At 47.1% G+C, this 26,650-nt stretch overlaps 1 protein-coding gene across 1 annotated transcript in view; it reads left to right on the plus strand.

Moving 5' to 3' along the window:
- The window catches only part of LOC146782741 (extracellular calcium-sensing receptor-like), a 107,521-nt gene that overhangs the window by 68,534 nt on the left and 12,337 nt on the right, over positions 1–26,650 (plus strand). Inside the window, exons 4-5 of the mRNA XM_085637220.1 lie at positions 4,920–5,138; positions 9,042–9,056. Of these exons, the coding sequence (XP_085493346.1) occupies positions 4,920–5,138; positions 9,042–9,056 (234 nt within the window). The remainder of the gene's footprint in view (positions 1–4,919; positions 5,139–9,041; positions 9,057–26,650) is intronic.

A 26,650-nucleotide genomic window follows, 5' to 3' on the forward strand; every position in this document is an offset into this window, starting at 1 on the left:
TGCTCCTGCACGTTCGTGGTCCCACCTCTGCTTAGCCGCAGTCCGCCCACCCGCCAAGCCGCAGGCGCCCTCGGCACTGCCAGCAGGTGCCCCGGGGGGGCCAGGAGACACAGGCATTGTCTACAGTGCGGGCCGCCGCTCTGGCAGCCCACCACTCGAGGGGCCCACCGGGTATTGGAGGCCAGCCACCCTCTACAGGCCTCTGCGCGCTGGGGTGTCATGCAGGGTGTCAGGTTCACACAGGCAGTACTTGTTTCTTGCCTCCCAGCTGGTGTCACAGCAGGCCGTCTGCCACTGCTTGTGGGAATTCTGCTAGCGCTCCCGGGCCAGTCAGAGCTTCCGGCTCGTTGTCCACCAGGCATGCTCAGACGGCGGGCTCCTACGTGCCGAATGCATGTCTCCGCTGCAGTCCGCCGGACCTCGGGGCAAGATCCTCCTGCATGGGCCCAGTCTCTTGCAGCACACAGCCAGCATACCGGGGGATCACTGCTCACGCCTCCCTACCGCAGGCAACAGGTATCTCGTCCAATGCAGTGGGTGTGTAGGAGACGAGCGGGGTGCCCTGATGCCATTTTCATGCTGCAGACAAGCGGCACTCCTTATGCCACTGCGCGCGGGGCCGCCATTTTGCATCGCGATCCCGTGGCTGCTATAGTCTCTCATTCCACCCGCTTACAGATGTCTGCAGCATTCCTCCTCCGAACCAGTCAGGCACAAGCGGTTCCGATTATCGTTTCTGCTGTTTGGGAGTTACAGCACCCACCCGATCCGCTCAATAAATTACAGATCAGCAGTTCAGCCAGCAGAGCCTCACAGAGTGGCAGCCATTTTGCAGACGGCACTCTAGCACCCCCAACTATAAAGAACATTAACCAATAAAGTAATGCAAACATTTAAATCAACAATATCAAAAGGCTCACTAATGTTATCAACTAAATACTATAAAACCAACAAAAGCTGCAATATGAGGAACTTTGCCTCTGACCAGACCCTTAAAGAATAAATACATATACCCATAACTATATACAGTAATTCTGTCTGGCACTGTACACCTTGGATGTCCATGACCTCATTCCTGGTGCTACGCAAGGATCCTCCCTGAGCTTGACATTCTTCAACATGTACATGATCCCTCTAGCCAGCATTATCCACTCCCATGGCATCAACATTCTTTTCTTTGCCAGTGACATACAACTCATTTTCTCCCTCATGGACAAGATCAGGTTCTTCAAGAATTGCTCTTAACTATGGAACTCTACCTGGTGGCCATCATAGCTAGGACCAAGACTCACCCCACCAAGACTCACCCCACCACCCACATGAAGAAACTCAGAAACATCATCTACAAAAAACTTGACATGACTGCTCAAGTCAACTGCATCACCGCCTCATGCTTCCATACGCTGAAGATTCTGAGGAAGTCTTTCAAATGGCTACCAATCAGCACCCAGAATACCATCACACACACCCTGGTCACAAGTAAGCTGGCCTGAGGGGGCACCCTCTCTAGGGGATCAACAAAAAACAGAAGGCCGCAGACCATTCTGAACTCTGCAGCCAAAATCACTTTCAACGCCCCACGCTAGACTCACATCACACCACTCCTGAAGGAGATCCACTGACTCCAAATAAACAACCACGCACAATTCAAATTCCTCATCCAACACTTTTAAGGCACTACATAACACTGGTGAATATAGTTGCAAGAACAATCTCCTACCCAACCTCTATTTCTTTAACAATGGCTTACTAGAGCTCTAAATATGGGGCATGCTAAAGTGCTACTCTCCACACACCAAGTTTTTATTTCATATTTTATTATATTTAGTCTTTTTTTTTTTTTTAAATGTTTTGAAAACTCATTTGTCAAGATTTGAAAATTAACTTCAGCAACATTTCATTTTGTGCAACAACCACAATACAATTTTACATTCATGTTCAGAATATGTAAACTTACTATACAGAATGAATAAAGAAGAAAAAAGGAAAATCAACAACAATCCCCTGCACTCATACCTCATTCAAATGACCCACAACCATGTCACTAGCATACTCACACTACCATACTACTCCCCAGACGAACACTGCATGCACAGATGGATAAAGAGCGGGGTGGCATCATCCACCCTCAATTGCTGTGCTGATGCCTGGGGTGTCACACTCTCTGGCCGACGTACGTTTCAATGGACAATATCAGTGGTCTCCATCTTCGTCAGGACCTTTAGATTTACATATAATTGTTTGTAACGTTCTATCTTTTCCTTTTGTCATTATTTTCACAAATGTGAAGAGAGTTTTCTTCCGTTACCCCTCTAACGGACGCCCTGTTGCCATCCAATTCCGATACTCCTCCGAATAGAGGTCCTGTGGGAGATTGTTCTTGCAACTATATTCATTTGTTTTCCCCCTCCTCCCAGACCTATTGAATAGGGGGTTGCCTTTCCTACATTTTACTACATAACACTGGCATAGCAGGTCTCCACATCTTCTGGATACCTACTTGCACACATCCCACACATATTGAAAATCAGATCCAGCAGTACAGCCTCCTCCTACATCACAGCTTAAGCATGGAATGAACTGGCAGTACAAATAAAAATCCTCCTATTCACTTTTTGAACTCCGCAAAAAGCTGAAGACCTGGCTTTTTGAGCAGTCCCACTAGGCTCTAGGTTTGGCTAGACTCTCACCTGCTCAGCGCTAGGATGCCCTTTGGGTGATAGTGCGCTCTACAAATGTGCGTAATATAGCATAACTTAATAACTGTTTTGGCAAAAATAAAAGCTCTGTATACATTTAGACATGGGCAAAGTGGTCAGTTGCCCATGACTGTATCTTCCAGGAAGGCCCCTGGTAATGTGATCAAAATGTGCACGAAAACCAGGTTCTTTTTTAAATTGACAGCTGGGAGAATCACCATGCCACCGCTCTCTTGATCTCTAGGTGGCAATTATTTATACAATGATATTTCGATCTCTCTGTCCTTACTTCACCATAGCTATTTTACCCCACTCCTCTCTCTTCACTTCCCTCTCTCTGCCTACTTCTACATCTCTACTTACCTTCTCCTCTCGATTTATTTTCTCTCTACCTCATTTCTATCTCAATGCACCTCTAACACACCTCTCTCTCACAACCTCACCTTGCAATTCCCCACTCTCTGAGCCTTCTTGTATAGCTCTCCCTTAACTCTCCTTTAACCACATACTTATCTGTCTACCTCTATTTTACCTCTTTATACACCTCCTATCTCTACTCTACTTCTTGCATCTCTCCCAATCCTCTATCTAACCAATCTCTTTCAGTACCTCATCTCTCCCTATACTTTATGCTCCCTCTCTCTCACACGCTAGTTGAATTATCCGTTTGTCTCAACATTCATTCCTTTCCTCACCTCCCCACCTCTCCTCTCCTTTTCTATCTTTTTACCTGTGTCTCACTACCTAACCTCACATTACTTTATTCCTTTGTTGCTACATCCTCCTATATCTTCTATCTCTGTTCTCTCTCGCTCTGTGCATCTCTTTCTCTATTTCGACCATCCCCACTAAACCACTACTCTCTTTCTACTTCACTCTCTCTACTTCAGTATCAAACTCACTTCTTGTTGTTTATGTCACCTATATCTTTCCATTTCACCTCATCTCTGTTTCTACTCTTAAGCCAATTCTCTCTCCCTTATCTCTTTTTTACTACTCTCTTTATAGCACCTATATTTGTATAACTCTTCTCATTTTGCCCCTCTTTCCAGCCCACCACTCACCATATCTTGCATCTCTTTTTGTTCCTTTCAATTATGTACATCTCTGCCTACATACACCTCTCTCCATCTAACCGATAACCCTTTCTACCTTACCTCTCTCTTGCTTCCTCACTCCTTTCACCTGCTACAGTTCTATCTCCCCAGCTTTCACTTTCTCTGTATCATTATTAAGCATTACCTATCTCTTTACCTCTCTTCCTCTATTGATCTCTTTCTCCCTGGGTATCTCACAAATATTCACTTTACCTCCAGCATCCTCACTGGGGAAACTCTTCATATTATGGAATTTTTATCTCTACCTCCCTTCTCCTACTAATACACTGCTAAACAATGCAATTCTTTTGATCGTTCTGTCTTTCTGTTCTGTTGTCTTCTGGCCCCTCCCATTTCTCTTTGTCAGTCAGTCATAATCATTTCATTCGGTTAATAAAAACCATAAAAGTACACTACAAAAAATCTTATAAAAACAACATTTAAACATTTCTCTTAGTCGAAGCAGTCAGAGGTTACTGCCAGAGAAGAGAGAGCAGAGGTGAAACAAGACAGGGAAATAGAATTAAGGAGAAGAATTTTGGAAGCAGTGCTTTGTTTTTGCCTGGTGCAGTGAGAGTGCCATTTGTGAACAGGTATATTATTTGTGATTATGATTCCCACCCAGTTAAAGCTACAGTTTCAATGGTTGTGTGCATTTGTCTATTGAATCAGTATATTCTAGTCAGCTAAACAGCCTTTCAAACCAAATCATCCTTACTGTGTCTTTCCTTCAATGGGCACACATGCTAATAGACACTAAATTCCGTGTAATGTATTGTTGTTAAAGCATTAATATTGTTGCATGACAAAATAAATCAATCCCAATGAGGAAAAAAGTGGTTCTATAGATGCTTGTTCAAGCTTTATTTTGAGATGTGTTTGTCTGCCTCATTGCTGAAGGTTTAGGTAAAATTAATTATTTGGCCTCATGAGAACTTCCTTTAGCTGAAAATGGATGGTAAATTAAAGTGGTTCCAGATAGGGGACCCCAAAATATGTTTTGCCAGTGTCCCAACAATTTTTAGGATGGCACTGCACTGATTAACATTTTGTATCCTAACATCGTATTATCATGCCACAAAATGGATTGCCAAATAATTTCTCCCTGTTTTCCCATCTCCAGCTTCTTCATTACATAAAAAATGTGCGTTTGCGAGGAGGTGGCAAAGGGACATTCTTTGATGAGAATGGAAACCCTCCAGCACTGTATGATATTGTAAGCTGGCAAAAGAATCATCAAGGAAGCCTCAGGCAGGTAAAGGTGGGCAGATATGACTCCAGTGCCCTGCCTGGAGAAACCCTTCTTATTAATGGCAGTGCCATCCGGTGGATTGCAGGAGAAATACAGGTAAAAGATACAAACATGGTTGAAAGGCATTTTTATAGTTTATAAGATGTGGCAAAATATAACTGACAGTATTAATACTTAGTCACATAATATTCCTTGCAAACATCTGGAGTATGCAAAGTGAGTTTGCTATTAAACATAAAGGTGAGGGGTGCAGCCACAATACAAAGAATAACTACCTTGTAAAACTAAAATGGTTTGGGCAGATTTCTAATAGGCCTTCACTCATAGATTGAAGCTTCTGTTCAGATTCACTTAAACAATGAGAACATCCGCTTTGTAAGCCTTCTCCTTTGTGTTGTGCACCATGTGGTTAAATTACTTTTCTTTGATGTCCATGATGGCTGCTAGGGTGGCCTCCACATCTTGAGACCCCTGGGCCCAGATTTGCTAAGGCTTTGTGATATCACAAAGTGATTAGTTGATATTTACCTGCCAGTTTCGTGCTGGAAAAGAGCCTTTTTCATTGCAAATATATATTTGTGTGATTTGCACTGTTTTGTGTTAAGGGGGTGTAACAGAGGCGGATCACTGCAAAAACCCATAGGTTTTGAGGCAAAACTGATCTAAATGAGACAGCCAGACTGAACTTTGTATGAGAAACTTAAGCCTCTTTGAAAGAGATGATGACAAGGGGAAAATATTTATTTTCTCCTAAAAATCCTAACACTGAATGTTCGCTGAAGTGCATGGGACACACACAACCGCCATGATCCTTCTGTTTATCTAGACATATGACTTTGTGCTGGAGGTGAATGCTTTCAGTACAAACCTTATTCTGGACAGGTAGATGCAGGGCTTTGTAACACACATGTCAGCCTTTAAAAGTTCGAGCTTAGGTTAGACGTTAGCAGCAGGCCAATCTTCATAGATATAACTCTGCCCTATGTGTTCATCTTTGCAAAGAGCAACACAGCAAATTTGGTGAAATGTGCGGTATTGCCTGAAAAATTATTAAATCTCGGCCTTCACCTCCAAATCATGATAGTTCTTTCACTAAAATCTACAGATAGAAATCACACACTCCCCTGTTTAAAACTTTCATAGCTCTTCCCATAGTGTACACATTGTTCTAAAAGATATATGTTTATTAGGATGGCAGGCCTTTTTCCTTCTTATTAGTTCCTAGTGGTAACATTTTTATGGTATCTAGCTTAGAACTCAAAGGGATAGGAATCTACCCTGAAGAGGCAAATTCATGCTTGACATGAATTGTACATTTACTGCACTTTCCAGCCACATCCATGTACTTTTCTCATCCCTTTCAAATATGTTTCTCATTTTCGTATGATAGCATTTCATATGCAATAGATGAGGGAAGCAAAATGTGATATGTCGCCGTTGAAGCACAGGATTGAAGGCGATGATTCAGCGGTGAGCCGTGTAAAGTAAGAAATGCATTGGAAAGTGAAGACTTCACATTCAGCAACATGATATTCACAGTCCTCGCAGCAGTGGCGATGCGTAGGCATTGAGGCAGATTCTCCAGTTAAAATCAGCACAATGGCATTGATGCATTGGTTCTGGTTGTAGCAGCACTTTATACCCACTTGCAAAGTCCCAAGACTGGATTGGCACCACATGGCAGGGAAAGACTTGCAGCAAGCAAAGTCCAGAGGCTGATGCAGGTTGATTTTAAGTCTTTGATATCCCTGAGATGTAGAACAGAGGGCAAGTCAGCAATCCCTTGGAGTCAATCTGAATCCAATTGAGAGCAGAGGGTAGCAGGCAGCAGGGCAGCACAGTAGAAATGCAGTTCTTCCCAAGCAGCAGTCCAGCAGAGTGACAGTTCTTTTAGCAGGACAGCCGTTCTACCTCCTGGCAAAGTTCTACTCAGGTACAGCAGTGTATTGAAGCGGTAGGGTAAGAAGTACAGTTATTGCACCCAGTGGTGCATTTGAAGTGCTGGAGACTTCAAAGAGAAGCTTTGAAGTGCACCACTTTACCCCTCCCTCACCAGCTCTGGCTCCAATCTCACTCCAGCGAGTTTTGTAGCCCTATACATGGAGATAGGACACATCGTATTCAGGTTTAAGCGTCAGCTCCTCCCTCCTATCTTGACCAGGATGACCCATGAAAATGTAAATGGTCGCACAGTCACACCTAAGTTCCCTTTGTGTGTGGCTGTCTATAGGATATGCACCCCTGACATGTATTGCAAGCACATAGGGCTAAGAGCAGAAAAAATGCTATCTTTCTAAAATTACTATTCCAGTGATATGAAACATGACAGATTTGCTCCTTCTCAATCAGGAGGTAGAGCTTATAAAGTTTAATATGGAATTACTAATGTTAACCTATTTGAAGGGTAGATCTCATAGAAGTGAAAAATTAATTTGGGTGTTTTTCACTACTCGGACATGCAAAACTTAAAAGTACAAGTTTGATTACACAGCACCCTGCCCTATGGGATATCTAGGGCCTTCCTTAGGGGTGACTTATGTGCAATGAAAGGGGAGTTTAGGGGCTTGGCAAGGTGTTTTAAATGTCAAGTGGACATGGCAATATAAACTGCACACACAGGCTCTGCAGTGGCAGGCCTGAGACATGCTTAAAATGCAACTAGTGTGGTTACATAATGAGTGCTGTAGGCACACTATTTTCATTTAATTCACAGGCCCTGGGCACATGTGGTGCACTCTGCTAGGGAAGTATAGGTAAATTTGTTATGCCAATTGTGGATAAGCCGAGCAACCCTTGCTTAGGGGAGAGAGCACATGCACTTTAGCACTGGTTGACAATGGTAAAGTGCTCACAGTCTTAAGGCCAAAAAAAATAATTCAGCAAATCGGAGGCAAGCAGGCAAACATTTTATTGGAAGACAACCCTAACGATGAAAGTTCTAAGATCCATCAAATAATATATATCCATCTTAGACATTAAATACATAATCTATAATTGTGGTGCAAAAACGCTACATCCCAGATCACAGTAATCCCACACCACTTGTATGTATCATAAATAAGGCTCCCTGATTTCTACAAATAAATACAGACAGAAAAACTTTTATGTTTCCTGATAAAATAGAGATTAGTATGTTCTTTGCATGTTTTTAAATGCTGTCTGTAATGACTAACAGGACTGTAGCTATGCAGACTGACAGATAAATAGTTTCAAAAAGATTGATATTTTAGTAATGAAGCTTAAACAGTGGTAGATATGAAGAAGGTTGATACTACAATTTGCAGGTTTTCATATAAGTGTATTGATTTATCATCTGTGGATGTTCATATCATTTAAACCTGTGAGGCATTCCAGAAAGAGTGTACATTTAACTGTTAAACAAATGTGGAAATACACTAGTGGCAGCTGCATTTTTTCAGAATAACTATGAATAAATACAGGTAAAATAAGAAAAATAATAATACGGCTAAATACAGATGAAAATGTCAAAAAAACAAGTACCATACCACCAGAAGCCCTCATCATAAATCAGCAAAAACTTTGAAAAACACCTCAAGCAAGTGAGAGGGTACCGACACATCGCATTAGATCTTATATCTATTGGCCCCATCGACTAAACATTGTCTATGATCAGATCCACTCCAGTGGCAGATGTAAATGCACCATTACCATTGCACATTCCTGCTGAGTCTATACCCCACACTTCATCATCCTTTTGCTCCATCTGCTGCCAATAATTAACGTTATGTGTACTCATTGACTATTCTGTAGTCCTCAAGGAGGAAGCTATTGGGTAGACCCTTGATAATGAATGCTCAATCTTTCACTCTCACCATACTTATTTATTCATTTATTTACTGTTGTTATTTAGCACTAATTCATCCTTTGGCATTAGAACAGAATTGATACATTTCAAAGGCAGAAAGCTACAATCAGAAACAACAATTTAAAGAAATAAAACTGTAGTCAGGGAGGAAGCTAAATACCTAGGACACAGGAGGTACAAGAGTGGAGTGGGTGGGGGAAGATTGATAAGAGCAGGATGATTCTGATAGAGAGAGAAACATACTGCCAGATGTGGACAGGAGATTGACATGGTATCCTGGTTTGCCTGAGTGTAGTGCTTTGAATGAGGAGCAGCAGATTTGAAACTTATTGCGAGCCTCTATGGGAAGCGAATGGAGTTTCCTCAAAATAGGGTGATATGATCAGATGTATTCGTGTCTGTGCTTAGCTGAGCCATTGAGTTGATAGCAGCCTTTAGGGGTCAACAGGGTATTAGTTGGAAAACCGTAGAGGATAGCATTACCTACATCAGTTCTAAAGATGATCAGTCAGCTGGAGGAATTATATTCTCTTCAGATGATGGAGGTAGCAGTTGGCCAATTAAGCAAATTTGTTTTCATAAGAGAGTGGAATTTATTCAAAACCTAAGCAACATGATATGATCCCTGGGGTAGGTGTAACGGTGAAAAATAAAGGTTCAGCAGTCATATTGTGGTTGATTTTTGTGCTTGGATTTATGAGAAATGTCAAGAAACTCAATGTTCTGCAGGGGAAAATTCAAGTACATGACTGTCATCCACTCTAGTAATTTGTGTATGACCTTTTGGATGTGTAGGTCCTGGATTGTACAATTGCATGCCATCAGCATATTGGTGGAGCTGAATGATGGAGCTTTCCAGCAACAGACTAAGTGGTTCAACATACAGATTGAACAGAACAGGGGAGAGAGTGGAACTGCTTGGGACTCTGCAAGTTATCAGTTCAGTTCTCGAAGTGCAGTTCCCCAATTTGACTAGTTGGGAGGGACTGACCCCTGCGGAAGGAACTGAACCAGTTTTGCACTTTGTCCATGAGCATGATCTGATTTCCAGAATTTTGAGTAATATATCATAGTCTACCATGTCAAAGTCAGTAACAGATCTAGAAGATCATGAAAGCAAACCTCTCCATCATCGAGTACACAATGAATGTCAGAAAGCACTTAAATAGTGGCAGTTTTTCTGCTGTGACACACTCTGAGTCCAGATTGGTAAGAGTATAGTAGAGCACTGTCATTGAGGTTTTTGTTCAATTTGAGAGAGGTGCATTTCTTGATGACTACTATGCCAGTTTAGGTTGGAAACAGGTTGTCCATGATGTCAGCATCCCCTTTAGATTGTTACAGTGTTGGTTAGATTTGGGCCAACTTCAGATCACTGGTGCAGAATCCTTGGTTTAGAAAGGCATTGATGATGTCCAACCAGACACAAGCAAATAAGTGGAAGTCTGCTTATGCTATGGAAGTAAAGTACTTGCTGAAGAAGTAGGCTCATCGCATCATTGTCAAAATCTTAGAGAGATTATTAAAATGGGCGTATATAAGGAAGGATGGGGAAAATGGTTTGAGAGGTGTGATTTTATATTGCTGTTTTTTTTACAATTAGATTGGGAGGGGAGAAGAGTATCTGGCTTGGGCTCTTTGTATTCAGGTTTGTGTAGTTGGAAATATCTTTCGAGGTGTTATGCAGGTTTAGAAAATGTTCTTGAATGAAAGATGATTTAGCTCATACAATTTCAGTATTTTAGGGTTTTCTGACCTTTTTAGGTTAGGTTTACATCTGGGAGACGTATTCTTTCCCTATATTCGTTTCAAGTCACTGATCTCCTTTTTGGATTTATGGGATGACATGTTATGCCAGGATATATTTGGGGTTGCCTTAGGGTTTAACAATTTTTCAGGAGCTGGGATATTGATGATGTTCAAATATATTGGGCACATAGATCATGCAATAAATCAATGTTTGATTCCAGTTTCAGTTTTCTAACTTTAGATAATCAGAGGGTTTAGATGGAGTCTTCCAGTATTAGTTTGGTGCTGCTAACCAACATTTTTGGTGTACACATATAAGCTTTTACTTGTTGGTGATTCAAAGTGATCTGGAACAGAATCAGTAATAGGTCATACTTGTTGACTTCCACAGGAAAGATACAGGTGATATATTTGGGGGATGTAAAAATCAGATCCACATTTTTGTTTATACTGAGTTGGGGAGGAGGAGAGTTGAACTAACCTGTGTATATTCAATAGTATTGTCTAAGTACCCAGACAGTTTGGATTTAGTATTTCCCCAGTCAGTTTTGAAATTGCCGAGATAGATGTTGGTGGGGTAGAACATTTGGTTGGTGGAAAGCTATGCAGAGCAATGTTTGAGGAAATTGTGAATGGAGTTTGGGGGTTCTGCAGGTAATAAGAATATATAGCTCGTGTGAAGGATCAGTCAAGATGGCCAATTTTAGGTTTTGAAGGAGGGGAAGTTGGTGGCTTCAAAAGGTATGCAGTTGAACGTGACTTTTATAATCATTGCATTACCACCTCCTGTTGTGGACTGGGGTACAATAGAGTCCAGGATGAACTGAGAAAAGTAAGTTAGCCAACATTCTGTATTGCATAAAAGATTAGCATTGAGTTCATCAATCAGGGAGGCAATTTGTGGATGATCTGTGTTGTGTAGTATGCCCTGGGAGGATACCTGCCAGGGGTGGCTTTGGGGAACTGGCCTCTGAGTATGATGGGGATAGTCTTAGGTTTGCTTTGAAGGTACATTGTGTGGGAGAGAAAGGAGAGCAGAGACTCAGAACAGATGTGACTTTAAGGATGAGTGGAAAAAAGAGGAGAGAGCTACGAGCTTTGATCTTTTTTTGGGGGAGGGGATGAAATATCAACCACCAGTGTTGATGAAAAGGAAGATTACTGCAGAAGAGGAAGGGCAGACACATGTTAGTCTGTGTGGTTAGCTGAATTGTGAGAGGTGGATGGGAGGAAGTACATACTTGTGGTAGGTTGTAAGAGGGAGGCTTGCAAGCAGATTTTAAAGGAAATGAGGCACTAGTATGTGGCAGTTGAATGGTGGAGTACATAGTGATATTTTCACTTACTTATGGATTACCATAATGGTGTTGATTGTTTTGCAGAGAGGTAGTTGTTTAGCAGAACCTATGCTCTGATCTAATAATGGAAAATCAGACCAGTATTCGATGATGTAAAGAATGTAAATTTCTTGACCGTACCAGTCTTCTTACCTGTTAGTGGACATCTGCAAAACGTATTTGTTATTTACAGAGGCGACCAACATAATAGAAGCCAGATAGTGATAAGAAGCTTACAGTACTGTTGTTAAGATTAGTTAATTTGATACAGTGTCACTAATAAATACCTCCAGAGCACAGTTTGCAGAGTAGTAATGATTCACCAGTCCTGGCAATCTAACCTATTAATGGAAATCGGCACTTGTAATCAGTTGTTTGTAACTTGTTAGAGGTTAGGCAACCAGGTAGAATAGATAGGGGAAGACACTTTACAGTACTGATGTGCAGATCTATCCATACACTATCGTGGCAGGAATAATAGTTGCTGAGTAGAACAGGGAGGTTGCAGATCTCAATGTAGTCCAGGACCTTGGCTGGCAGGAAAAGCCCCTGATGCCACTTGGCATCACTATTGAAACAGCAGCTGAGGAGAATGAGTGAAGTTCTTGAGACACTTTGGATCAGGTTGGAGTAAGGTTTTTGTGAATCTGTAGAAATGAGCTTTGAATGTATATAAGCTTCACAGCACATGCATCACTGAGATGCTAAAGAAGATATGGCAAGCTATAGTGTCCAAAGCTTATTCTTGTGAAAGTGTTAGGACTGGACACCATGATAAGTTAAGCTTAGTAGTGAGTTGTGTTTGTTGGTGTGGTTGCTGGATTAGATCAGCAAACCAAAATCATTGTATTTGCTTGTAGGAAGGTCCCTGAGACTAAAAACTGCCTTGGGATCTGGAATACCTAAAGTTAGGTAGATGATATATGTGCTTGTTAGGAGGCCAGAAGAACAGTTGCGAAAGCCAGACTCCCTGAACAAATCTTACCAGTCTGAGGGGTGTATCATGATGGACTTTTCTGGTGCAGTGCAGAGCAAGTCAAGTTGTATGTGACTGTAGAATGTAAAGTGAACCCATTAAACCCAGTGTTTCTCTGAGTTATGATCATGAAAGGAGAAAGGAGAAATCTTGCTGACCATTTCTGAGTTGTACTATCTGGTTAAATGATTTAATTTCACACCCTTTACATTAGGCCTGGGCGGTAAATTCCGTTCTGCTCGCGGAATTTGCAGAATTTCGTGTTCCGCGGAGAACGCGGTATTGCCCAAAATTCTGCGTTCCGCGGTTTTGCGGAATTTTTGTGCTTGTTCGCGTTCTCAAAATGTGTGTTTGCGAAATATTTTCACCCGAGCATGCAAACAGCGATCGCAAACAGGAAAAAAGCATCGTGAACAAGCAATTCCGCGTGTTCGCGGAATTTCTGCGTGTTCGCGCAGATTTTTTACTGTTTCGCGGACCTTAGCCTAGCGCGACTACACAAATTCCGCCCACCCCTACTTTACATGTATAAAACTGATGCTTGGTTCTGCGCTGCACCAGAAAAGCCCATCATGATACAATAAAAGGGGGAGGGGGCATGGCCAACCACCCAAGATGGGGGATATGATCTAGGTGAGCTCCCATCCACAGCTCAGTACTCTTTTGCCATCTGACTCTGGGAACCTTTGTTCTCTTGCAGAATTCCCAGGAGAATGGTCCAATTGAGGAACAATCAACTTGGGAGTATGACAAAGTCCCCCATATTCCTCTGGTGGGGCTCCATGCCTGGATGCTGAGCCTTGTGGTCTGACCTCATACTTTTTGAGGACAGCGCCAGACCCATTTCCCCCGCGCATAAAAGTTTAACTTCCAAAATAGCAATAAAAAATCCAACTTCACCATTTCATTGGATTTTAAATTACTATTAAACTTAGTCCTTCAAGCACTTTTCCAGCTACTCACAAGCTGAATTTAGCACTTATTACATGTAACTGTGTAAACAATTGTTAACCCATGGCTGAGTAGTCTTGCCACACTGAAAAATGCATTGGGAGGTTTTTCACAGTCAGGACATGTAAACATTAAGGGGCGTGTGAGAATCTGGCCTGGTATATGATGTACACTTATGTAGTTGGACACCTTGCACCAGTCCAGTCAACTCTTATGGTGATTTAAGAGGTCTTAGACAACCTTAGAAAGCTCTCTTAGTGGTAACTGTGGAGAGCAGCCTTCAGGCTTAATCCAGAAGCAGTGTAAAGCAGCTTGTTTTACCAGAAAGCAATCTTATTGTATATACTAAGTGGCAAATAACCACACAAGGTATTTATAAAGATATGTATTTATTATATGTTACTCTCTAACACATACAAATATCTCCTACCTGGAGATATAGCACAATGCACACAAAACTTTGCAAGAAATCACACTAAATGGCAGGAAATACACAGTGGGTCCCACGGGAGGACCAAACCATATACTAAGAAAGTGGTATAAGAACCACAACTCGGATCAAGACAGTGTCCAGAAGATGTAGAACTACTGGGGACCCAAGGAACCACCCAGTGAGTAAGTAGAAGCTCCACGGAGAGCGTGTGTAGTGTGGGAACACTACTGCGTGCTCCGTACAAATCTAAATGTATGTCGCAGTTGCATTTTTAAAGATCAGGGACCCTTCCCAGTGAACCCTGAAGAAACCCCATGGAAGACAAAAGGTTGGGTAGCCACCCCACTCGTGGATACCCTAATACCCATGTTACCTACACCAGGGAAGCCGGGTGCATATGTGTGAAGTGGTGTCAGAAACCACCGTCATTTCCAATGGAGTACTTCAGGAAAGTGCAGCTGCTGGAAGAGGAGAAAGTGTCTGGTGGAATCCGAAGGTGGACTCTAGATGAGACGTATGTGCAAGCAGAGGGGACAGAGTCTATGTCACTCAGGAGTAACCAGGAGACATGGAAGACGAATGCCCTCCGATGTCGGGTGTTGCAGGAGAGTTGACGTGGACCTTGACTCCGCAGCTGTGAGGACCAGGCAACACTAAGGAAGAACAGGAGCCATGCACGAGCTGTCCCACAAAGGATGTCAAGAGCTGAGGGGTCTGCGTCTGGCGGGAGCAGCAACAAGCCTTGGTCAATGTAACCAATGCCGGAGCTGAAGAAGGAGCACTGTTGGGACCAGAAAGGACCAGGGCACTCACCAAAAGCAGGAGAGTCAGGGCAGGCTCCGTGCAATCAGGGGAGCCCAAGAGAAACAAAGGTAACCCTCAAAGGGACCCACATGCCGGAGGCACTGGAGTCGCAAGAGGACCTCAAGCAGCTCACCAAAACATGCAGGTGACGATGCACATGATGCAGTGTGGCTGTGGATTCTGGTCACAGGAGATGCTTGAGGTTGGGGATACTTGGAGCCCGAGATCTTCTGGGAAAGAAGTCAACAAACCTTTACAACTGCATGTTGATGCTGTGCACAGGGTCCAGTTATTGATACCCCCACTAGAGGGATACTGGTCTCAAACTTGGTGAGAGGGCAGGGCGGCCTCAGTAGCTGTGGAAAACCACCACATGTGTCGTGGGGCCATTCAGAGCCTGGAGGAGCTCAGGATCAGCAGACCAGTCGACTTAGTTGCGGTGCCTGCGAATGCAGGGTAGGGACTCCTTCAGGTGTCTCTGATGCCCACAGGCCTTGGAAGGTTCCTGTATGTTGTGTCGTAAATAAAGTATTACGCACTCATAATTTCTATAGGTATCAAAAGGATCATGCATAAAGCAAGAGGCTGAGTCCGCGGTATCAGGTTCAAAAGGGCTTTATTGCAATAACTCGAGTTATAGGGAGAATGGTTCCATCACCACAAGGGATCAGGAAGGGTCTTCTGCAACTTTATTCACAGAGTACAGTATATATACATTCATTATTATACGTAAGCAGGAGCGCTTCAGGCAGAGCAAAAGAGAATGAGATAAGAGCATGTGGGCGTGTAAGTAGGCATGAAGGTGGGCGTCCATGTGGGCGTCCACTTGATGAGTCATAGGTGAGTGTCATAGGTGGGTGGGTACCTGGAGGGGGTTGCGTGATCAGCTGGAACTTTACTGGAACTTTGCCTTACTTGTGCTCAACTTGAGCATGACGTGTAACTGACGTGTAACTGGGGGAAGGCTGCTGTGCAGTCGGGGAGTCTGGAAGAGAAGCCTTCAGTGTCAGGACGACCAGCACATCTTGTATTATCTGATATCTAAAGTCCGGAGCAGGAACTGATCTGTGACATAGGTTGCCCATCACCAAGAGCCGATGTGGCTTCTATTTCTTTATTCACTGCGTGGGCCTTACATGGGGGCTATGGGCTTTTCACTGACGTGAGCTTTGCAATCACACAAAAGGAGACAGAAAGGCTAGGCTCTATCCTTTGCAGGCGGGTTTTGTTTATTCCTCCTTTTCCAGGCAGGAATGTGATTCAGTAGGAGTAAGCAGATAACCGTGCTCAATACTATCTCGGCACTCCGGACTGGGCCCCTTTGGCTGAGGCCCAAGTGTTGGAGGCCAAGGATACGCAGCTGCAGCTCTCAGAGCGTCTGAGGCCTGAAACCTCTTTTCGGGCTCCGGCTGAGCCACAAGATGGGCTTTCATGAAAATGGCACGAGTGCAGGAAAACATGATGCAAAACGTGTAGGCCTCAGTGCAGATTTGTCGTTTCTCTCATGGGAGACTTGATGGCAGGCCACGTTATAGCATAGGCATCATGGTTGACAGGCCATGGAGGGAAAATGCATGGCGTACATGCATGTGCACAAAAACGTTGGGGAACACATAGGGGACACATAGGCTTTGTCATAATCTCTATTTTTCTCATTCCCTCCTTGTCCCCTAGTGGACCCTTCATGTCACATCTATTCTCATGAGACAGTCGATCTGTTCTTGCAGCATTATTTTTCCATTTTCAATGCTTTGTATATGGGGACGTGGAACACATGCAGTAGCACACAGGCCGCAAATGGCCGGGCCACACTGCAGACATAGACAACAACTGAATACCATTAGTAGTATTAACCCACAGACGGTCAACACTTTCCATCCCCATGCCGATATTACTCCCCAGAGCCAACTGGACCAAGTCCACGTGCCTGGGTCTTGATGTATGCTTTGGGCAATCTTGTGGAGCCTTGTTATTGCTTTGTATACAGATGGTGCTTTATTAGGAATAAAAGAAATGATATGTAGCACGTCCCACCCCAGTCTAAGGGCAGCTGTACATAGGCTGTCTGGCCACAAATAAAGTAGGTGTGTCGTGATGCTCTGAAATAGGACTTTCCTTTGTCTTTAAACTCTATTATAGTATTACACTCGCTGTGCCCCAAATGTACTGAGCCTTCTTTTCTGACACACAAGTCCCCTTTTACTGGCAGGACTGTAATTGAGGATGGACCTACATTGTGTATGGGCTTGATATTCAACATTATAAAGTTGAGGGTCGCATTTCCTTGCTGATACTCTTCATTTTCTAGATCTGTACCTTTTCTTTGGGGAAGACCTTCTTTGTCTGGGAAACATGCTTCATTCATGACTTTATTCAAGTTACCCCATACCCAGTCACCCCTACACTCCTTGTCTTGACATTCTTTGGCATCACCATTGATGGATGTCATTAAGGCAAACCATGCTCCGCAAGAACCATTATGGGAGAACGGAAAAGGGAAAAGAGGCAACACCCCCTTCACCTTCTGATACGGGGGAAGTCGGCCACAGACCCAGCAGTCTGTAGCATTGCTAGTCTGATGTGAATGGTGCAGCATCTGAATAAAGGTATTGTTGCGCAGGGCAAGTCGATAGGATAGCTCATAGGATGGCAGATCACTAAATGTATGCTTTATGGTATCATTAGTGGAGCAGTGTAAGAGTGAGGCAATAGGAGGAAAAATAGCATGTAGTATTAAGCTGATACATATTATCGTGATGCACAGAAGAGATAGAAAAATCAAAGTCACTATACATCTATGTTAGACCTGGCACCTTGGCGTGAGTTTCCCTTCCACTTTTTGATGGTGTGCCTCGACTGTTTTGCTGGTGTTGTCCGCTCAGGGCACTGCGCCACGGCTAATCCGTGCCGCAGTGCAAGTGCTCCCTACGTAAAGTGTACCTGTAATTGGTGTCCATGATTGGTTCATTGGATTCACTGTCAGTCCCCAGTAAAGTGCACCAGGGGTGCCAGGGCTTGTGGATGCCAATGCTGCTGGTGGGCTTGCAGCGCTGGTTGCGCCACCCACAGAAGCGGCCTTGTAAAATGTGTCTAGGGTCTGCCACCGCAGACCCTGTGCGCGGTCCGGGACCGTCGCGCTGACTGCGCAAGTGCCCCCACTTGCCAGTCCCTAAACCTTCCCTTACCTACATATTAGCCACCCCTCTGGTAGGCCCAAGGGCAGGGTGCATTGTAGGCATAAGGTAAGACATGCCCTGGTGTGTGTGGCATGTCTTAGTAGTGAATTACAGCCCTTGTCGTTTTTCACTATTGAAGGCTACCTGCTCTCCATAGGCCAGAATGGGCTGCTGGGATCACGCCAACGCTGTGACCCCAGTGGACTCAGAGAGCATGGTAGAAGTGTCAAGTTTAGTATGCCTGAACTCAGGATGATAAAATACTTCTTGTAGTCAAGTTTATTTTAGTATCCTGGGTTTGTAAATGCTACTTTTAGAAAGTTAGTATTTACTGACCTGACCATCTCAGTCCGCCTCTGCTGTGTGTGTGTGTGTTCTGCCCAGCAACAGTAAGGAGCAGGGTGGGGGGATCCCCAGAGACAGGTTGGCTGCCAGGTGGTGGGTAGAGAGATTACACCTGGATGGGTGGGAGGAGTACACCTTGACTCTTGAATAGACCTGTGCTCTGCCACCACAAAGCCGGCGCCACCCCCTGTGGGGCGGCTGATGTCTCTGCCCTGCTGCTGAAAGGAAAGAGCAGAGTCACCATAGCAAAGTGCTCCAGAACTGGACTGAGCCAGGCCTAGGCCCCCTGGCGCTAAAGAACAAAAGAATCATGGTATAAAAGTAGGAGCCTGGCTCCTAAGAAATCAGAATCCTGTTTACCACAAAGAACCTCTGCCCGACTAGAAGGAGAAGGAGACGCTGGAGGAGCTGGCCTGCTGCCTGCCTTGCTGAGAAAGGAGAGGAAGAGACTTACTGAAAAGACTTTGCTACTTTGTGCTTGAACATTCTCCAAGGGCTTGATCTGAGCTTGCCCCCTGAACTGAACCCCAGGAACAGTGGGTTCTCTGTGCTTCTTGCTCGTCCTCCAATTCGAGCCGTGTGTGCATCCCGCTGGAAAAGAGACTGCGCCCCTCATCGCCCCTCCTAGGGCCGTGACACTCAGAAGCTCGCCTGCCTCCAACCCATGAGAGCCCCGCTCCGTCCCGAGCCGCTCTCTGTTCCCGGGCCAGGCCGCCTGCATCCCTGTCACCGCCTGCCATTGGAGTGCGCTGAACGCGCTATCACCCCTCCTGCCGGAAGCCGTCCGACGACTGTGATCTACGCCGGGTCACCCAGCTGCACTAACCGTGCCCTGCGACCCCGCTTCGCTATCCCCGGACATCTCAGGCCGCGCCGCCCCCGCTGTGGAGACCCTCCTGCACCGCCGTGCTAAAGGGTCGCGGGCCGCGCCTGCCTACTTGCCCACACCTGCTGATTGAGGACCCAAGAACACTTCCCAAGCTGAGAGTCGCACCGACCTGTGCCGAACTCTCCACATCAGGAAAGAAGTTCCAGCATCGGGCTCGGGGCCCGCAACGCCTTATTTCCCCGTTCGCAGGAACCGATCTCTGTAAGTACTGGAACTACAAGTAAAGAGACTACGAACTATCCATTTGAAACTACGAACCCAGAACATTTGCCTGCTGTATCACCTGGTGGCCTAGCGAAAACGTTATTGGTCTTGTAATAAGTCTGTGGAGATATATATACCTTATTTTTACATAAAGAAGCGTATTTTTATATATATCCAAGTCTGGTGTCCGTTCCTGGGGGGATTGATGTATTTACTGTGTGTACGATTGTAAGTGCTTAACCAACAACGCCTGAGGAATCGCCTTGGCTGCTCACGCCACGCACCTAGAGGGTGAGCAAGGGTCATTCGCGAGGGGTTATCCTGCGCCCTGACGTGGAGGAGAGGGTTCCTGCTTGACACAAGGGCAACCTTGCGCCAACCAGAGATCCCCGACTCTAACATTGGTGGCAGCGGTTGGGATTTCGGATTGGCACTTGTAATTTGCATACAGTGAATTATTAATCACCAGATAGTGAGAGCAGACCAAGTAACGCAGCCACAGGTTTTCATTTTCTGAACTTTGTTGAGACATCTGCCATTACTGCGACCATGCCTGGCTCACACTCCGCTGGGAGAGCACTCTCTGTGATTTCTGGAATCGATGAGGTGGATTGGGAGAGACTGGAAGGCTACACGATGGAGCAATTGAAAGGCTACAGTGTACAATTCAGAGTCCCCCATGCTGGATGCAAGAGGAAGACCCAGTACACCAAGGCGTTGAGAGCCTGGAAGGAGTCACGAGACCTACGGAATGCGGGGGACATCGTTCCACCCGACAACCTTGAGGAGCCCAGCAGAGTCCGGTCGCCAGAGGAGCTGGCAGACAGGGCAGCAGACAGGGCGCATGCAATGGAGATGGCAAAGTTGGCAGGACAAATGGAAATGGAAAAGCAGAAGTTGGCCCTGGAGGCACAACAACGCCAAATGGATCATGATATCAGATTGAAGGAGTTGGAGCTGAAGGCGAAAAGTTTGGACACCGCTCCTTCTGGTGGCAGCACTCCACCAGCGCAGGTAGAGTCCAAGGTGTACATCCCCAAAGATGTAGTAAAGGAGTATTTTAGAAAGGATGACATAGGGCAGTGGTTTAGAGCCTACGAGGTGGCCATGTCCTCACACCGGGTCCCTGAGAAAGACTGGGGAGCGGGGTTGTGGGGAAGGTTCCTTGCGGAAGGGCGGGACACACTGTTAGATTTGCCCTTAGAAGTCCAGACCTCATACCCCCATATGAAGGAAGCTTTAATGACCAGGTATGGGTTAACTCCTGAGCTATATAGACAGAGGTTCAGGGAGACCAAGAAGATCCCTGAGAGTACGTATGTGGAATATGTGACCTTTTTCTGCAGAGCGCTGGATGGTTGGGTGAAGGGTAGCAAAGTGAATGATTATCAAGGGCTGCTTGATTTAATTGCATGGGAGCACTTGTCCAGTCAATGTTTTCCTGAGCTACGCCAACACCTGATAGATAGCAAGCTGTCCAACCCGAGGAAGCTTGCTGAGGAGGCGGACCGCTGGCTCAGCACCAGGGTCCACAAGGGTCAAGTGGGAGACTCCGCCAAAGGTGGGCAGGGTCCCCAGCAGAAGAGTGGGGGGGACAAGGGTAAACAGAAGGGGTTCCAAAAAGGCCCCCAAAGTAATTCCCAAGGGAACCAGCAGAAGGGTTCTCAGCCTCCCCCAACCCCGCAGCAGAACGGGGCCCCGACAGGTAGACCTGTTCCAAAGGGGCCCTTCAATTGTTATAAGTGTGGCGATCCGGGTCACATTGCCTCTGATCCTAAGTGTCGCCTGTTTGGTAAGACCGCACCCACTGGTGCTCCACCCCGGCAAGTAGCTAGTGTTAACTTTGGGGAGGAAGTAGCAGTCCAGGAGGGTGGGGGTCCCGGGCAGATGACCCTAGTCTCGCTAGGAGACAGTGAGATGGTCCCTGTAACCTACCTGCCCTCTAACACTAAGAAATATGGGCAGGTGGTGACCATCAATGGAAAGAAGGTGGAGGCTCTTAGAGATACAGGAGCCAGCGTGACCTCGGTGAGGCAACACCTGGTGTCTCAAGAGCAGATTGTACCCAATGCCTACTGTAGGGTTGTCAATGCTGACAACGTAGAGAGTCGTTGTCCAATGGCTCAAGTTCCCTTTGAGTGGGGGGAGGTCTCTGGTACTCTACAAGTCGCTGTGAGAACTGACATGCCTGTAGATTGTCTGCTAGGGAACGACCTGGAGAGTTCCCCTTGGGAAAAGGTGGAGAAGACCACGCATCTGAGGATGGTGGGTCTACCCGACTGGGCGTGCGTGACCACCCGGTCCATGGCAGCCAGTAGGGGTGTTGAGAGGGTCCTGGAGCCTGAGGGAGAGGTCCAGGAACCGGCCTTAGGGAGAAGGCGCAGGAGGCGCGGGAAACCGGCCCCCGAAGTTCCCACGGCCCAGGAGGAAGTAGACCCTGAGGGGGATGCTCTGGAGCCTACCGGGGAACAGATTGCCGAACTGGGAGATCTGCCTGAGCTGACCCATTGGCAGCAAGAAGGAGGTCCCTCCAGGGAGGAATTCTGCGGGGAGCAGAAAGAATGCCCTTCTCTCGTGGGTATGCGGCAACAGGCTGCAGACCAGGCCAATGGTGTTCAGGCCAAAACACACTACGTGTACTGGGAGAGTGACCTCCTGTATTCCGAGCCTAAGGCTGCTGAACCTGGGTCAGCCCGTGTGCTGGTGGTACCCCAGAAGTTCAGAACCTTCCTACTGGGGCTGGCTCATGATGTGCCGTTAGCAGGACATTTGGGGATGGACAAGACCTATGACAGGCTTGTCACCCACTTTTACTGGCCCCAAATGCATAAGAATTCCGATTCCTACTGCAGAACCTGTCAGACTTGCCAGGCAAGTGGTAAGAGCGGAGGGAAGCACAAGGCTCCTCTGCAACCTTTCCCTGTGGTCGGTACGCCATTCCAACGAGTGGGTATTGACATTGTGGGGCCTCTGGACCCCAAGACAGCCCTGGGCAACAGGTTCATCCTGGTCTTGGTGGACCATGCCACCCGGTACCCTGAAGCCATCCCTCTGAGGACAGTGACGGCCCCCGTGGTGGGACGGGCACTGATGGGAATTTTCTCCCGAGTGGGATTCCCTCTAGAGGTGGTGAGCGACAGGGGGACCAATTTCATATCCACATATATGAAATCCCTGTGGAAGGAGTGTGGGGTAACGTACAAGTTCACCACTCCTTACCATCCCCAAGGAAATGGGTTGGTTGAGAGATTCAACCGAACCCTCAAAGGCATGATCATGGGCCTGGACGGTCCAATGAGGCGTAAGTGGGACGTCCTCTTGCCATGCCTGCTCTTCGCTTACCGAGAGGTGCCACAGAAGTCTCTAGGATTCAGCCCCTTTGAGCTTCTGTATGGTCACCCGGTAAGAGGACCTCTGAGTTTGGTAAAGGAAGGCTGGGAGCAATCTCCCAGGAAACCTCCCCAGAATGTATATAGTTACATGCTGGCCTTCCGAAACCAGACTCGGCGTTTCAGGCAACTTGCTGAGGCAAATCTGGAAGCCAGCCAGGAGGAGATGAAGCGGTGGTACGACCGGAATGCCACTCTGGTAGAGCTTCAACCTGGACAAAAGGTGTGGGTCTTGGCCCCAGTGGAGCCGTGTGCACTTCAGGATAAGTGGACAGGTCCATTTGAGGTTGTGGAGCGCAAAAGTCCTATCACCTACTTGGTGGACATGCAGACTCCCAGGAACCCTTTGAGGGTCCTACATGTTAACCGCCTTAAGCCCCACTTAGAGAGGACCGAAGTGGGCATGCTGCTGGCCACTGATGACGGAATGGAAGAGGAGACCGAGCCTCTTCCTGACCTCTTAGTGGCCTCTGAGAAAGATGGGTCAGTGGATGGAGTTAACCTCTCACCCACCCTGACGCCTGAACAACAGGAAGACTGCCGCCACCTGCTGGGACAATTTTCCGACCGATTCTCCCTGGTTCCTGGTGTCACAGATTGGTGCGTCCATGATGTGGACACAGGAGACAGCTTACCTGTGAAGCACAAGGCTTACAGGGTAACTGACAGGGTCAGAGCTTGCATTAAGGAGGAGGTCTCCAAGATGCTTGCGCTAGGGGTGGTTGAGTCCTCCAGCAGTCCTTGGTCCAGCCCCGTGGTCTTGGTCCCCAAAGCTGCTGCGCCGGGAGCCACACCTGAACTCCGGTTCTGTGTGGACTACAGAGGACTCAATTCAGTCACGAAGACTGACGCGCACCCCATCCCCAGAGCTGATGAGCTCATTGATCGGCTGGGGGCTGCCCGGTTCCTCAGTACGTTTGATTTAACGTCTGGGTACTGGCAGATCGCCTTGACCGATGGGGCCAAAGAGAGGTCAGCATTCTCTACACCAGATGGGCACTTCCAGTTCCGAGTCATGCCATTTGGAATGAAGAATGCCCCTGCCACCTTTCAGAGGTTGGTCAACCAGGTACTGGTTGGGCTGGATACGTTCAGTGCCGCCTACCTGGATGACATCGCAGTGTTCAGTGCCACCTGGCCTGAACACCTGCGCCACCTCTGGGAAGTGTTGATGGCGCTGCGCCGAGCAGGCCTCACGATCAAGGCAAGCAAGTGCCAGATCGGGCAGGGTTCCGTGGTGTACTTGGGACACCAAGTGGGGAGTGGCAAGGTGGCACCCTTGCAACCCAAAATCGAGACCATCCTGGCTTGGGAACCCCCCAAGATGCAGACCGCAGTGAGGGCCTTCCTGGGGCTCACTGGGTACTACAGGAGGTTTGTCAAGGGCTATGGAACGATCGTTGCCCCCTTGACCGAGCTGACTTCGAAGAAGCAGCCCAGGAACGTGATTTGGACTGACACCTGTCAGAAAGCTTTCGACACCCTGAAGACTGCCATGTGCACGGCGCCCGTGCTCTTGGCCCCTGACTTCTCCAAGGAATTCCTAGTCCAGACAGACGCTTCAGAGCATGGTGTAGGGGCTGTTCTCTCACAGATGACTGAGGAGGGCTGGGACCAACCCGTAGCCTTCATCAGTAGGAGGTTACTTCCACGGGAAAGTAGGTGGAGTGCAATTGAGCGAGAAGCATTTGCTGTGGTCTGGGCGCTGAAGAAGCTAAGACCCTACTTGTTTGGGTCTCACTTCCGGGTTCAGACGGACCACAGGCCCCTCAGATGGTTGATGCAAATGAGGGGTGAGAACCCGAAGCTGTTGAGGTGGTCCATCTCCCTACAGGGTATGGACTTTACGGTGGAACACCGTCCTGGTACAGATCACGCCAACGCTGACGGTCTGTCCAGGTATTTCCGCCTTAGTGACGAGGAACCCCCTGGGCAAGGGTAGTTCTCCCCACATTTCAGCTGGAGGGGACACGTGTTAGACCTGGCACATTGGCGTGAGTTTCCCTTCCACTTTTTGATGGTGTGCCTCGACTGTTTTGCTGGTGTTGTCCGCTCAGGGCACTGCGCCACGGCTAATCCGTGCCGCAGTGCAAGTGCTCCCTATGTAAAGTGTACCTGTAATTGGTGTCCATGATTGGTTCATTGGATTCACTGTCAGTCCCCAGTAAAGTGCACCAGGGTGCCAGGGCTTGTGGATGCCAATGCTGCTGGTGGGCTTGCAGCGCTGGTTGCGCCACCCACAGAAGCGGCCTTGTAAAATGTGTCTAGGGTCTGCCACCGCAGACCCTGTGCGCGGTCCGGGACCGTCGCGCTGACTGCGCAAGTGCCCCCACTTGCCAGTCCCTAAACCTTCCCTTACCTACATATTAGCCACCCCTCTGGTAGGCCCAAGGGCAGGGTGCATTGTAGGCATAAGGTAAGACATGCCCTGGTGTGTGTGGCATGTCTTAGTAGTGAATTACAGCCCTTGTCGTTTTTCACTATTGAAGGCTACCTGCTCTCCATAGGCCAGAATGGGCTGCTGGGATCACGCCAACGCTGTGACCCCAGTGGACTCAGAGAGCATGGTAGAAGTGTCAAGTTTAGTATGCCTGAACTCAGGATGATAAAATACTTCTTGTAGTCAAGTTTATTTTAGTATCCTGGGTTTGTAAATGCTACTTTTAGAAAGTTAGTATTTACTGACCTGACCATCTCAGTCCGCCTCTGCTGTGTGTGTGTGTGTTCTGCCCAGCAACAGTAAGGAGCAGGGTGGGGGGATCCCCAGAGACAGGTTGGCTGCCAGGTGGTGGGTAGAGAGATTACACCTGGATGGGTGGGAGGAGTACACCTTGACTCTTGAATAGACCTGTGCTCTGCCACCACAAAGCCGGCGCCACCCCCTGTGGGGCGGCTGATGTCTCTGCCCTGCTGCTGAAAGGAAAGAGCAGAGTCACCATAGCAAAGTGCTCCAGAACTGGACTGAGCCAGGCCTAGGCCCCCTGGCGCTAAAGAACAAAAGAATCATGGTATAAAAGTAGGAGCCTGGCTCCTAAGAAATCAGAATCCTGTTTACCACAAAGAACCTCTGCCCGACTAGAAGGAGAAGGAGACGCTGGAGGAGCTGGCCTGCTGCCTGCCTTGCTGAGAAAGGAGAGGAAGAGACTTACTGAAAAGACTTTGCTACTTTGTGCTTGAACATTCTCCAAGGGCTTGATCTGAGCTTGCCCCCTGAACTGAACCCCAGGAACAGTGGGTTCTCTGTGCTTCTTGCTCGTCCTCCAATTCGAGCCGTGTGTGCATCCCGCTGGAAAAGAGACTGCGCCCCTCATCGCCCCTCCTAGGGCCGTGACACTCAGAAGCTCGCCTGCCTCCAACCCGTGAGAGCCCCGCTCCGTCCCGAGCCGCTCTCTGTTCCCGGGCCAGGCCGCCTGCATCCCTGTCACCGCCTGCCATTGGAGTGCGCTGAACGCGCTATCACCCCTCCTGCCGGAAGCCGTCCGACGACTGTGATCTACGCCGGGTCACCCAGCTGCACTAACCG

The sequence above is a fragment of the Triturus cristatus genome, chromosome 12 (genome assembly GCF_964204655.1).
Source record: "Triturus cristatus chromosome 12, aTriCri1.1, whole genome shotgun sequence".
In the NCBI taxonomy this organism is placed as follows: domain Eukaryota; kingdom Metazoa; phylum Chordata; class Amphibia; order Caudata; family Salamandridae; genus Triturus; species Triturus cristatus.